Source organism: Musca autumnalis, unplaced genomic scaffold (genome assembly GCF_047663935.1).
Source record: "Musca autumnalis isolate F117 unplaced genomic scaffold, ASM4766393v1 scaffold_3, whole genome shotgun sequence".
Classification (NCBI taxonomy): domain Eukaryota; kingdom Metazoa; phylum Arthropoda; class Insecta; order Diptera; family Muscidae; genus Musca; species Musca autumnalis.
Genome location: NW_027411866.1, coordinates 127,550,667 through 127,566,411, shown reverse-complemented (window position 1 = coordinate 127,566,411; position 15,745 = coordinate 127,550,667). Strand labels below are relative to the sequence as shown.

The 15,745-nt window shown below is 33.5% G+C and overlaps 1 protein-coding gene across 1 annotated transcript; it reads right to left on the bottom strand.

The window, feature by feature from the left end:
* Positions 1-2,489: 2,489 nt before the first annotated feature.
* On the bottom strand, positions 2,490-6,128 carry LOC141400067 (XK-related protein 4). Its single transcript, XM_073979483.1, has 5 exons — positions 5,433-6,128; positions 5,192-5,353; positions 4,711-4,841; positions 4,495-4,647; positions 2,490-3,315 (listed from the first exon to the last, which is right to left on the bottom strand). The coding sequence occupies exons 1-5, from the start codon at positions 5,855-5,857 to the stop codon at positions 2,867-2,869; spliced, it is 1,320 nt and encodes a 439-aa protein (XP_073835584.1). The 5' UTR covers positions 5,858-6,128; the 3' UTR covers positions 2,490-2,866.
* Between the last annotated feature and the right edge of the window lie 9,617 nt (positions 6,129-15,745).

The following is a 15,745-nucleotide window of genomic DNA, read 5'->3' as shown; positions in this document are numbered from 1 at the left end:
CTGTTTCTAAGAATTTAAATGTTTTCAATATTTTTAACCCTAAATGCGTCGGGACACAGAAACAAGTCTTTTCGCAATATTCACCCATATACAGTTTCTAATAAATATGTTTTCTCAAAATGTCTTAGCTCGGCGGGTTCGGCCTATACCAGAACGTGGACTTATATAGGCAATTTTTGATAGAAATGTTTTCTAACACCTGAAAATACAAAATCCTAAATTACAACCAATTCGGTGGGCAAATGAGGTCAAGGCTACCAAAGTCGGCGCGTTGATGTGTATGCGGCATATACAGAAACGTAAAACCATATAGAAAAAAATGCTGGAAATGTTTTCTTGCACCTGAAAACACAAAATCCCAAATTACAACCAATTCGGTGGGCAAATGTTAGAGTTGTGTAGTTCCGTATCATCAACTACGTATGTATTATCTGCGAAGATCACAGCTATGAAAACACAAAAAAACGGTGAATTGAAATATCCATTTAATTATATCGGTCTCGAAAGTATTTAGAAGGGAAGAAAAACAACAACAGTTGCGCATCCTACAACCTAACTTAAGCGTATATAAAATTTTACGAGATCCAACAGCCGTACGTACATATCCAAATCGATTTCAAACTGTCTAAAACTAATTTCGTCCAAACATACTTGGAGTCTAAAACCATTATTTCTACGAGGCCAATTTTTGATCGTAGCTAAGTGTAAAGGTCTTAGATACAAACTACAAAACATATTTCACCACCCATAGATGCTGTCATTCATTCGATACAGTATACAACAACCCAGCAAAATGTTCGATGACAGATCATGAGTTGAATCATAGGTGCAAGTGACTTGTCATAGGTGCAAATTTAGGTGAATCACCGATGAAATTTACAAGGGAGTGACACCTGATTTCACCTGTTCATTGTCATGGCATTTTGCACCAGTTCATTGTCATGACATTTTGCACCAGTTCATTGTCACGGCATTTTGCACCAGTTCATTGTCACGGCATTTTGCACCAGTTCATTGTCATGACATTTTGCACCAGTTCATTGTCATGGCATTTTGCACCAGTTCATTGTCACGGCATCTTGCACCAGTTCATTGTCATAGCATCTTGCACCGGTTCATTGTCATGGCTTCTTGCACCAGTTCATTGTCATGGCTTCTTGCACCAGTTCATCGTCATGGCTTCTTGCACCAATGCTTTGGATCCGGATTTTTGCCAATCAGAAATAAAATTCGCAATACAATTATGTAATTTGTTGAATTAATAAGAATACAATGCGCAGATGATTTGTATCGCCAGATGTTATTTTTCTTTATTTTGTATGTAATTTTCAAAATTATATATTATATTAATCTGCAATATCATATTTATCTCTTCCGATGGCTGCAAGATACTTCTTTCAACTTGGGGGTTCCGTTTTTCCAATATTCGATAAATTATGTGTCAATCTCTGAACCAAGCTCATCGTTTGGGAAATCTAGTATAAATTTGAGTTCTGTTATTTTATTTCAAAAGAAAAAGCTTATCCTGTAATAGTTACCACGTTATGGTCTCTTTTATACTTATTTTACCGATCTCCTACTTTGCTTCTCTCACTTTGCATGCCATGCTTGTGATATCGTGATCTTTCCATTGGAGTTTTGTTCCCTCGGGTCGCATAACGTCAAATGGCTCGTATTCATATGCCGGTGGCATCTTTATCCATCCTGTTAACATGGCCCAACCAACCCAATAATTGCAGCTCGATATGTTTTACTATATCGGTGTTGGTCGGCTGGGGAAGCTCGTGGTTTATAGACCGGGTCTTTTTCATACTTCTTTTTAATATCCACAAAACGAAACAGGTTTCCAAACACAAAATATATTTTTCTTTTGTTTTATATCAATTTACATTGTATTTTTAATTAAAATATATAAATTTTGCCACTATCGACCACTTTCATCTGACTTTTATTTTCATTTTAACAATTACTTTTGCAAGTACACAATTATTCGGGTATATGAGTATTTGATAATTTATTGTGCGGTTACTTATCAATTTATTTGAACTCATGATAATATTGTGACAAAGATCGGATCTTTCACGACTTCAATTGCACTCATGAGAATTCGATGAAAAAAATCGGATCTTTCATGACTTCGATTGCACTAATGAAAATTCGATGAAAAAGATCGGAACTTTCACGACTTCAATTGCACTCATGAAAATTCGATGAAAAAAATCGGATCTTTCATGACTTCGATTGCACTAATGAAAATTCGATGAAAAAGATCGGAACTTTCACGACTTCAATTGCACTCATGAAAATTCGATGAAAAAGATGGGATCTTTCACGACTCCTTTCGCACTCATGCAAAAGAACCAGTGAAATCATGATTTCACATGGAATCACTTCCATTTAATTTTGCTGGGAACATCAGTTCTTTTCTCCAGAAACTTTTAATTTTAGATTATTTAATTTTTTAATTAATTTAATTTTGATTTTATTGATTTTATTTTTTTATTGATTTTAATTTTATTTTTCATATAAAAATATTTGTATATACTGTATATATATTTTGTTTGAAAACAATTTGTTTATTAGTTATTTTCTTAATATTGCCAAGGCCATGATTACTGTACCTTATTAAATATCACTAAAGAATTCAATATCTTGAAAAATATAAATAAACACATACATATGTATGTATTTCATTTGAACACCTTTTTAATCCGGTGGATATTCAGAGCCTACAAAATATCACTAAGGTTATTAATTGCAAATTCATATCAAAATTTCTTATTTTAAATTTATTCTTAAATTCTAACCTCAATTTTTAACAAATTTCTTCTTTGTGACTCTTCACACGAAGCATCTCCTTCCTTACTTAATTATTATTTATAATACGTTTCGATGTTCGTGCCGTTATGCGAGGATGAAAATATAAATAATAGATAATCATGAATACAATGCCAATGTAATAGAATGAAAAACCCATTGCACACAACGGATAAAATAGATATCCTATAGATATTAGATCCGGAGAGGCGTATAACATGAACATGGCAATGCAGATGACATTTTCCATGGAACAAAACATGTAATAGAATAAATATTTATAACGGGTCGGAGCATCGCGGACCGAAATATAGGTGAAAATATATACAATACCCAAGATGAGGCAAAAGAAGAAATTACCCAACGATGAACGGGCAAATTTCGGACGATCTATTATAAATGTTACGAAGCCAGAGACTAGAGCATGTATCAAACAGGCCAAAACTGTCCATAGGGGGAAGACGCTAGCTACAAATGCAATGCATAAGGTACGAGAGACTGGAAATATAAAAAAAATATTATGTAATTAAAAAATATAGAGAAGAATCTTATTTTAGAGGTTTACTGCTAAAATTTTTTTAGATTATAGATGCCCTGTTCCAGAACCTGCAAGAAGCTACTACTTTTTACTACGATAACAATTTTTACTTCATGTTATCGAAAAAAATAGTAAAAATTAGTAGATTCTTACAGTTCTGGAACAGACCTAGGTATCCTATCCTTGGGTAAAATTTTCAAAAAGATGTCTGAAAAACCCTAAATTTCTTTTTTTAACGAACCTATTTTGAGAGAATATTACAATATACACAGTTAGAACTAAATTGGTTACTCGCTTCGAGAGTTGTCGAGCGCACGCACCAGCTATTTTAGTTGGTGATCTCAGGGTCATTATCTGGAATGAAAGAACTAGCACGGGCTATAAGGTATCAAGAGATGTTTTGCAGGCGGAATTCCACGAGGTAAGTTCGAATCTTCGAAGGGAGTACCCCCACGTTGAAAAGTGTTCATTAACTATCGAACTGAGGTCAAGTGAGGGGCCTACTTATGTCATTTCATATCGAGCTGTTTCGACCCGAGTACTCAAAGTTGGGATGACAACATTCGTTATCGAGTAATTGAGCATAAATATGCGAGTAATTTCTCGTAACCAAATTGGCTATCGTAAACCAATAAAATGAAACTGGGCACTCACCTATCAGTCTGTCTTTTTTTTAAAATGTATATATATATATATATGCATGCAATCATTCACCCGTTGTTTACCTCTCTCAGAGAGGCTAATGCAAAAAAACCCACCAAATTCTCGATCGAGTCTCGTCATGCCGCTTTTTTATCGTTTCGTAATCTTTTTCACGAGCAAATACTCGATCGAATCAAACCACGTAATTAGGCCCCAGGGAAACGGACATTTTTTGCCTCCAACTTTGAATCGTATTGACTTGGCTGGTTCTATCTAAAACCTGTAGTTTTTTTTTAACATTTTCCCAAAAAATCCACATTTGACGGTTCTTTTAATATAGCTTATGGATTTGACAGAAACAAGGACCCTACTTTAATAGTTCTGTTACATCTTTCAAAAGCATTTTACAAATCTTTGAAAATAATTCTTTAAAATCCACAATCTCTATACACTCTTTTTAAACACTAGAAATTAAGAACAGATTTTGTTTGACTCACCTGATATACAAAAATGCCAACAAAGTTGTAATATAACTCCATTTGTACTTATATTGTATTTATCACTTTGTGAATAACGATTGTAACGATGATAAACGGATAGGGACCACGCCATGCTTCCAAAATACGAGGCAATGGCAATAATTTGAGCATCTATATTCACAAAAATTCGAACATTAGTATGAGAACTAATATCAAAAATTCCATTAAACTTACTTGACATCCTATCTCTGTGAGCCAAGATGATGGATATGAGGAGAATTTTTTGTGGTGCCGCTTCCAAAAAGCATTCAAATAGACGTATAAAAGCAACATCACTCTCTTCGCGTATATTTAATTTGTAATATCTGAATATAAAAGTAAAACAAAATATAATAAAATAAACAAAGGAAATCTTTTGAGGAGTGGTGTATTGACTGGCATAAATTTACTAAAAAAAAATCTGAAATTTTCACCACAGATAGATCTTTTCGTCCTGATTACAAAAATTGATACTAAGAAACAATTTACAATTTAAAACAAAATTTTGTTCCCCTGCGCGAGATATGTGCCTGTCCATAGGAGATGGTCTTAAATCTCCGACCAAAGACCGGCTACTTAGAAAAAATGTACTATTTAAAAAATTCAGATTTTTCCGCCAGCTGGGAGAATAGTAAATTTGTTCCAAAAAGTTGTCAATAATTATAACCGCACTTACTTTAGTTGTGCCTGTTTATCACCAACCAATTGGGCCTTTTTGCATTTAATTGCATAAACAAAAGATTTCCAGTAGCGAAAGAAAAATGACGATACCAAGACTAAAAATAATGTCTGTATGATTTGACCACACCCATTGCTGAATTTTTCATCTTGGTAACACCTAGAAAAAATAGAACAGAAAAAAAAATTCTACATTATTGTAAAATTCCATCTATACGGACGCCCAAAGTCTTACTTACATATTTGCATGTATCAACATAGTTATCATCATTGGACATATAATACATATAACGGTCCATATAAAGTAATCTTGATGTCCTTGACGTTGATAATCAACTGCTAATTTAATATTAATACACACTGTCATTGCTCTCATTATTATCGATAAAGCAGTTGAACATATTTCCAAATAGCTGATTGTACACTGCGAGGATGCACCACCGCCTCCAGGACATATGGTATTGATCGAACTGATTTCCATACGTTTCCATTGTTGAAAATTATTTTCTTGGGGGCATTGACGTTGTTGCATTAAATGTTTATATTGTTGCTGTTGTTCATTGGCAGGCTCGATATTGCTGGAAACATTGCTGATGCTGGGTCCCACTGTATAGCCTGCAGTACTATTTAATGGATTTGTTTGTTTGGAAGGTATCTCACGCATTTCTTTTGAAAGAAAAAATTTGCCCCGATGCTGTCTCTGGATTCTATTTTATGACTTCAATATGTTTCCTTCTTTAGTTTCATACTTTAATGTGGAATGTTTGTATATTTTGTTTTAATTTAGGCGCCAACATTGATACTTTCTACATTGTTGTGAAATCTATTAATCATTTAAATAGATATATTTTATATCTTGTAATTTAACACAGATCAAAACAATTACTTTCAATCGCGCTGTATAAAATCTAAATTTGTTATATCTTGCTAGTGATGGTAAAATGGAATAAGATCGATTAAAAGTGTCATCGATAACATAAACAGCTGTTTATTCTTGGGGATGGGTGCGAGAAACATACACTGAGAGGAAATGTTGGTACAGAGGTAATACCCAGCAAAATAAATTGGAAGTAGTGCAATGTAGACTAGTTCTTTCACGGCATGTTTTTATGCAGTTCAAACGGAGTCGTGAAAAAGGCACTCCATTCCTCACATTTTAACCGCATTTGGATGCAATCCAAAGAATCACATCCATTTGTCACATTTTAATAACATTCGGGGGCAGTTCAACGGAGTCTTGAAAAAGGCACTCCAATTCCTCACAATTTAACAGCATCCGGATGCAGTGCAAACGGAGTCGTGAAAAAGGCACTCCGTTCACTACATTTTATTAGCAGTTGTTAGAGATCCCTACCTGTACATAAATCAGTTTGTACATCTCTACAGGCTGCGGAATACATTTCAAAAAAGAGATAATCGTGTTAACATTTCCAAACATTTGTTAATACAAACTATATATTATTTTAAATAATAATATTTAATTTGTGAACATTTTTCCGGTAACTCACGAGAAGAAAATTCCCCAATGCACTATAGGTAATTTGGACAGGTTTTTAGGCAAAAAGTCAATTTTTGCACTTTTAAAAATATTCAAAACTCGCGGTATAATTCGAAGTTAAAATCAAAATTTCGAAGACAAAATAAAAAATGTTAAAAAAGATTAAAAGTCAGAGCAGAATTTAAACGCCATTTGTAAGAGTTTGGTAATAATTAAATACAAAGATATGATATTCAGTGGAATGGTGGTGGTGTGTACTTTCTGTTTTAAGAAATAATTTTCTTCAAAATGTTTGTTACAGCAGAAGAAATCGTCATATAAGATACAACCTAAGAATTTTTTTTTTACAAAATTACAGTTTTATATTATAGACTTTTACAAAATTGTTCAACTATGACCGTAATTCTGCTACCGGGAATATCTTCAGCAAAGGGTTCTGAATAAACTACATAATTACTAAGGTGCGATTTTTTGCGTTTTTTGAGTTATATCACTTTTTTGAAGGTGACCTCCTTGCAGAAAAATATATATTTTTTAAATTTTTTGTTTGGTGAAGGAAATATTAAACACAAAAAAGCATCCGATTTGAACTAAAAAGACATTTTCTTTAAAGAAATATTCACCAGGTGTTCTAAAAATGTACAAGCGTGTTGTGGTCTACATTTTTGTTAATTATAGCCGTAATATGTTCTAACTAGGGATCACGATTGCGTGATTTATTTGGTCCTTTAAAAAAATAATATTTATAAAGATCTTTTCGCGAATCAATATTTTAAACATATCAACGTTTATAAAAATCTTTTGGTGGATCAGTACTTTAGTTCATTGTAACCATTTTTCTTTTGTTTTAACAGCGTTCATTGGGTTGGAACGAAAAAAATAGGTAAAATGAGAATAGGGAGTAGGAAAAAGAAAAGTTGTTCGTTATATCCGGTGTTCGTTGTAAACGAGTTCGTCTGTAAAATTCTTATTAAAGCTTACTTTTAAATATCATATGTTAAAATATTTGAAACAGTGCTTAAATTCGTCGCTATCGCTCGTGTTTTTTAAAGCGGGCCTGAAAATCCTAACAAATTGTAAAAAATTTTACTCGCGGGGTAACAATTTTTGTTTGTTATAATCGTAATCGTTTTAAGAAGTTCAATGTATGTACAAATATTAAGAAAAATTCTTTTGAAACATAAAACTTTGTTCGCTATAAACGTAGTTTCTTATAACCGATGTTCGCTATATCCGAATTTTACAATGTAATTCTTTGTTTTATCTTACTTGTACATATAAAGCAATAAAAATGTATAAAAAGCCCACATATCCACCGCTATTAATTTTTGCCTCAAAAACAGGCCAAATTACCTATAGTGCAATGGAGTGCTGTTGGAGTACATGTCGAAATCTTAACTGGTGATGGGAAGACAATATCAAACCCATTTAGCAGATGAAGCAAAAGTATTTAAGCTTGGATTAAATGAAGAGCGGAGGAAATACACATGTTTGCGATTGAATTCAAAAGAGAATTTTCATAATTTGTGTTAATTTAATAAAGGTATTAATATTTTTGTTTTACACAAATAATAAATGCATTTTATTTTGTTATTCAAAACACGTACTCTGGACTGCCTCCTATTCTACCCCAAAGGGTCAGTTAAAATGCAATGCCAAAGGGTCAGTTAAAATGCAGTGCCAAAGGTTCAGTTAAAATGCAATGCCAAAGGTTCAGTTAAAATGCGGTGCAATGGAGTGCCTCTTTCCGGGGTCACTCCCTTGTAAAACTCATGAGTGAAAATGCATAATTTGATGCACTTCCAAATCACTTGTACATATCATTTAACTGCCTCTTTGGAGGCAAACTTTTTGCTGGGTATAGATGTTGCTATGAATTATGTAGAGCGTCGTCTTAAAGCGGGGTACACACGATCAGTTATGACTGTCGATTTTTCGGAAATATCGATAAGTGTCAAACTGTCCTGATGACTGACAAAAATGAACGGCCACACTGTAGAGCTGGCAAAAAATCGATGGCACTATCGATAATATCGATTATTACTTAAAAACTGAATATCGATAGATAGTTTTGCCTATCGATATTATCGGAATAAAAACCCCTAACCTGAAATCCATTGAAATAAATAGAAATTTCGCTGCTTTTCGGTTAAGTCTGTGTAAGAAAGTAAGTCCGTAGTCACACGTACACATTTTTTCGATAAAATAAAATGTATTTTTTACATTTTTTATAAAATAAAAGCAGTTGTTTATTCTCCTTTACATTTCTGTGAAATGCTTTTGCATAATTTCAAGAAAATCATTGACATTTCCGCCATTTTTATCTCCAAATTAATGGCGATGACAACTTAACGATAATATCGATAGCAATCGATATTTTAAAACATTATATCGAAAATATCTAATGTTGGGAATATCGATGGTTTGCCAGCTCTACCACACTGGGAAGCAACCGATTATTTGAGCAAAACTGACAGTCAAAACTGATCGTGTGTACCCCACTTAACGGGTTAATTCGTGTACGTAATTGTGTGAGCGAACAGCGTAATTAAAGCACTGGTATGAACATGACATTAAGTATATACCCAGCAAAAAGTTTGCCTCCAAAGAGGCAGTTAAATGATATGTACAAGTGATTTGGAAGTGCATCAAATTATGCATTTTCACTCATGATTTTTAATTCGGATATAGCGAACATCGGTTATAAGAAACTACGTTTATAGCGAACAAAGTTTTATGTTTCAAAAGAATTTTTCTTAATATTTGTACATACATTGAACTTCTTAAAACGATTACGATTATAACAAACAAAAATTGTTACCCCGCGAGTAGAATTTTTTACAATTTGTTAGGATTTTCAGGCCCGCTTTAAAAAACACGAGCGATAGCGACGAATTTAAGCACTGTTTCAAATATTTTAACATATGATATTTAAAAGTAGGCTTTAATAAGAATTTTACAGACGAACTCGTTTACAACGAACACCGGATATAACGAACAACTTTTCTTTTTCCTACTCCCTATTCTCATTTTACCTATTTTTTTCGTTCCAACCCAATGAACGCTGTTAAAACAAAAGAAAAATGGTTACAATGAACTAAAGTACTGATCCACCAAAAGATTTTTATAAACGTTGATATGTTTAAAATATTGATTCGCGAAAAGATCTTTATAAATATTATTTTTTTAAAGGACCAAATAAATCACGCAATCGTGATCCCTAGTTAGAACATATTACGGCTATAATTAACAAAAATGTTGACCACAACACGCTTGTACATTTTTAGAACACCTGGTGAATATTTCTTTAAAGAAAATGTCTTTTTAGTTCAAATCGGATGCTTTTTTGTGTTTAATATTTCCTTCACCAAACAAAAAATTTAAAAAATATATATTTTTCTGCAAGGAGGTCACCTTCAAAAAAGTGATATAACTCAAAAAACGCAAAAAATCGCACCTTAGTAATTATGTAGTTTATTCAGAACCCTTTGCTGAAGATATTCCCGGTAGCAGAATTACGGTCAAAGTTGAACAATTTTGTAAAAGTCTATAATATAAAACTGTAATTTTGTAAAAAAAAAATTCTTAGGTTGTATCTTATATGACGATTTCTTCTGCTGTAACAAACATTTTGAAGAAAATTATTTCTTAAAACAGAAAGTACACACCACCACCATTCCACTGAATATCATATCTTTGTATTTAATTATTACCAAACTCTTACAAATGGCGTTTAAATTCTGCTCTGACTTTTAATCTTTTTTAACATTTTTTATTTTGTCTTCGAAATTTTGATTTTAACTTCGAATTATACCGCGAGTTTTGAATATTTTTAAAAGTGCAAAAATTGACTTTTTGCCTAAAAACCTGTCCAAATTACCTATAGTGCATTGGGGAATTTTCTTCTCGTGAGTTACCGGAAAAATGTTCACAAATTAAATATTATTATTTAAAATAATATATAGTTTGTATTAACAAATGTTTGGAAATGTTAACACGATTATCTCTTTTTTGAAATGTATTCCGCAGCCTGTAGAGATGTACAAACTGATTTATGTACAGGTAGGGATCTCTAACAACTGCTAATAAAATGTAGTGAACGGAGTGCCTTTTTCACGACTCCGTTTGCACTGCATCCGGATGCTGTTAAATTGTGAGGAATTGGAGTGCCTTTTTCACGACTCCGTTGAACTGCCCCCGGATGTTATTAAAATGTGACAAATGGATGTGATTCTTTGGATTGCATCCAAATGCGGTTAAAATGTGAGGAATGGAGTGCCTTTTTCACGACTCCGTTTGAACTGCATAAAAACATGCCGTGAAAGAACTAGTCTACATTGCACTACTTCCAATTTATTTTGCTGGGTATCTATCGGGTATGTTCTGCGATACACATCACCTCTCACTTCACGCCTAAACCACTTTGTTCAACCAATTTACGCTTAGGCCATGTTTATATTACAGCCTTTTGCAGGGTTAACCTTCTTTATGAGGATTTATTTGAAATATAAGCGATTTAATTGGCATTTGAAACCCAGTGGGTTTGTTAAATCTGGTTATATGTAAACGTACTATTATTTTTCGAGTATTTATGGACGAACTAGGGTGTCGTCTTCTTTTCAAATACGCTAAGGAATGTTAGCACCAAAAAAATCGGAAAAATAGAAGTAAATGGAACAAAATACTTGAGGCGTGAAGTGAGAGATGAAGTGTGTCTCAGAACATACCCTTATGAGTTCATAGGTATCTACCTGCCCGTTTACCTAGGATTGAAATTACGGGCATTATACTATCAGCCCTATACTGAATATTCCCATGGGAACTGTTTCCCATGGGAGCGAAATTTCCCATTCCCACGTTTTCCATATTCTCAACGACGTGGGAACAGCAAAAGATGGGAGCTGAAATTTCGAAATCAGTTACACCAAATTATTATAGCATACTTTTGGGGGATGTAATTTTATTTTGTAATACAAAATGCCTATTTGCATTGAATTCGCGGTTTTTGAATTAGATTAGCAAAGCACAACTCACTTAATTCAACAACCGTGCATTGATTTATGGATTTTTTAATTCAATGGAGTCAACGATGTGTGGTGTTGTTCTAATAAGCACATTTTCTTCAGAATTTGCGAATTGGTGTAAGCATTTTTTTAATTAGTAGGTAAACATAAGTTTTGTGTATAAAGTAATAGGAACTTTTTAAGTTTGCAACGAATTTAAACATTGTATGTTGATTCGGAATAATTTTAGTTAGGGGTTTAACGCGTATATCGCTAGTTTTACTTATTCCTAATGATCGCTAGAACTCGTATTTTGCATATTTGTAAAAAAATTCAAATAGATAAATTCGGATATTTTTCTCGATTATTACATATTTCAGAAGAAGTATCTCAAAAAAAAAAAATAAATAAATAAAATACGTTTTTGATTGAATCTAAAACTAAAACACATGCCCTTGCAAAATTTCAAGCTTCTACGTTCAAAAATAACGATCCTATTCAAGAAAAGGCATTTCGGAAAATGGTATAGCATTGCAATAATTTAGCATATACACTGGTGTGCGAAATAATAGAGCCACTGAAGTTACAACGCAATAAACGTTTCTAAATCGCTTCTGAAAAGTGTGTTATGGCGGAATTTGAATTTTTATAGTGGAACATTATCCCATAAGTGAAATTCAGTCAACATTTGTCCACTTTGGGGGTTGTCCTTGTATTAGGCAGGGCAGAGCCTGTAAGGAGGTGTGCGAAATAATAGAGTCACTTTAAGTAAATAAGAAAATTTCTTAAGGAAATTAAAATTTTACCGTCAAAATCATAAGGAAAACTTTAGTTTTCCTTCCTAACATTATTTTACTAAATAAACCTGCACCAAAAACTAAATTTTAACTCCCGTTCCAGAGTTAATGGGGCTGAAACCCTATATGGGCCTAGAATCAAAGATAATGCCCCATAAAGACCTCCAATATACCGCAAATATCAAAAATATTTGTGATTGTGAAGAAAATGTGCTAAACTACTATCAAAAATAAGCAAACATCAAAAACCGGTCGAAAAAAGGTAATCAGCCCAATCATGAATATTGTTGCGGAATGCAGTTCTCGCGGAATAGTTTTTTCTCGAGAGAACATTCCTCCTATCATGAATAATTGAGGAAAAATAATCATTGAATTTGGCAGCACTGAACGGTCGTTTTCATACCTTGTGTGCCCTAATTGTTGTGAAAACAAAGAGAAAATGTTAAATGTTTGTGTTTTTAGACAAAATAAACAAATTTAATCAAATAAATTAAACTTTTACACATCAAAGATATTCAGAAGATGTTACTTGTTATGAAAATCATCAAATAAGATTGGAAAATTTCAAGGAAACAGTGTATTGTGCTATGGAACTGCCACTATCATGAGTGTATCAAAAACAAGTGTTTTTTTAATAAAAAGGTGGCAAAAATTGAAAAAAATATGAATGTTGAAACAAACATAATTTAAAATATGCATTTATCCAGTGTTTTTCAACAATAGCGAAGCGGTGTTTTGTATATGCAAAATTCTGCCGTCCCTTCATTGATCGGTACAAAAAGTTGAGAGTGACCGAGTTTGCAAACTAATGTTATTTTGTGAAATATGTTCATTTTTTAATAAATTTCCAACCGCGAATTGAAGATTTTAGTATAAAAACCCAACAAAACTGTTTATTTTGCATGTTTTGTACAAAATTTTTGGGAAATACCAACTTTTTTTGTAATCTCCCTTCAGTTTTGCAAGGGAGATTTTTTTGGAGGAAAACACATGTTTGAGAGCGTTCATGATACCTACTTTTTCTCCATCGGAATTTTTTTCCGTGCGGATTTTTTGTTTGTGATAGCAAAGAAGGGAAAAGAGAGAAATTCCGCACGGAATTTCCATTCATGATTGGGCTGAATATTTTTATGATTTTAGCGCAAAAAATGGGGGCTCCTGCAAGGAATATTACCCTTTGTAGCTCCTCTGCTCCAATAAAAGAGTAAATTATTGATTGCTATCAACTCTAACAGATCTTAGGTGTTATTTAAAAACAGTCTAAAACAATTTGTGGGTACAGAAACCACGAATCTTGGGGGTCGATCATCGATAACAATTATCGTTGAGTGGCGTTGCCAGTTGTCAAAATTGATCCACGTATGGCAACTCTCAACTGAAGTTGCGAATCTCAGTTGACGAAGCGGCTGTTTTTCAGCAACCACCAATTTTCAGTTGCAGTGAACATTTTCGAAGAAACAAGAAATAAAATAGAAGGAAAAATAAACATTTTGTTAACAATTATTGATTCTTTGCACCATTAATTAATTTTGTGTATCAATATGGTGAAAATAACGACAAAGCAGCAGTTCGAAATATTAATTGATAAACTGAGTGAAAATACAAACTTAGCCCGAGGAGTTCGGGAGTTTTGGTGAAACCAAAGCCACAGCGGATGAAGCGTGGAGGTCCATTTCGGACAGTTTAAACAGCCATGAACCTCCAACACTAACACCTGAAGAGTGACAGAGTCTGGATTCAATTTAAAGCAAAGTTGAAAAAGAAAATGCCTCAAAATAAAATAAACTTCAACGACACTGGTGATGGTCCATCACAATAAGTGAATTTATCGCCTTTGGAGCGGACAGCAGCAAATCTTTTGCAAATGAATTTGGTGACAAATACAGTAGGTTCAGTTTAAGTACAAATGACGAACACCCTCCATCTATATAGTCAATTACACCAGGGAATTTCGTTTTTGAATAAAAATGGTTTTTATTTTGCCTTTTTTCCTCCTCTGTCAACTTCGAAACGATCCAATTTTGGCACAATTTGTCCTCTATCAAGTGGACAACTTCTTTCAATACTCACGACAATGTAGATTGAGCCATGCAATTGTTGAAATCATTGCCATGGGACTTGTGGAAACTTCCGTCCTCCAAGAATCGCAACGCTGCGCACACTTTTAAAAGTGGGGGTATTGCTGTTGATCTGTAACTTACTTTGAAGTCATCCTTTAACGTTTCCACAACGTAAACTACGGCATCCTCTGGCAATCGAAAATACGCCTTAAACCTGAAATAATTTACTGATTATACAGATCTTTCCACATGATCATCAGCTTACAGTGCAGATGGCAATTCCAATGGATTCGACTTGTCCCTCAGATTTCTTCTAATAGATGCAATGCCCTGCACATTTTCTTCATCATCAAAAAATAATTCCACCGAACTTATCATTTTTTGGGACAGCCAATAAAACTTGACGATCCGAAGATTCGATGGGCGGGTTATATTCCAATCTTAGGCTGTTTTCCAAATTTGCTCGAAAACTCAGCCAAAATGTTAAAATATTGTCCAGAATACACAAAAGAGTTATCCAAAGTGCAATTATTTTTAAAATGTTTTTTTTTGCGAATAAAGGTCACATGTTTGAAAAAACACTGATCGATAACATGTTTATCGACCACCCAGTTGAGTTGACATTAATGGTACAACATTTCGTCTCAGTCGCGCAGACAACTGACAACGCAACTCAAGTTTAGTGGCAATACAAGATAGACCCATTAAACATAAAGGCAGAGTATGTTTACACGTGATCGTAGATGAATGCGTGGGTTGGCCTATGATTGAACATTTTCCTTGGCAGGCGGTATAAAATTTATTTAATTTGAACGGGCAGCTTCGGTTATCATTTTCGTTCACCACTTTTAGCCTTGGCAGTTAATAAAGCTAACCTCGATGTTTTATAAGGCCAGAAATACTCAGCAATAAAGGAGGTAGCCACAGATGGGTATCCTTGGAGAACTGTTATAAATATACTCTGTCTTTATGTTTAAGATTCGTGATTTCTGTACCAATAAATTGTTTTAGACTGTTCTTAAATAATACCTAAAATATGTTAAAGTTGATAACAATCAATAATTTACTCGTTTATTGGAGCAGCGGAGCTACAAAGGGTAATATTTCTTGCAGGACCCCCCTTTTTTTGCTCTAAAATCATAAAAGTATTACCTTTTTTCGACCGGTTTTTGATGTTTGCTTATTTTTGATAGT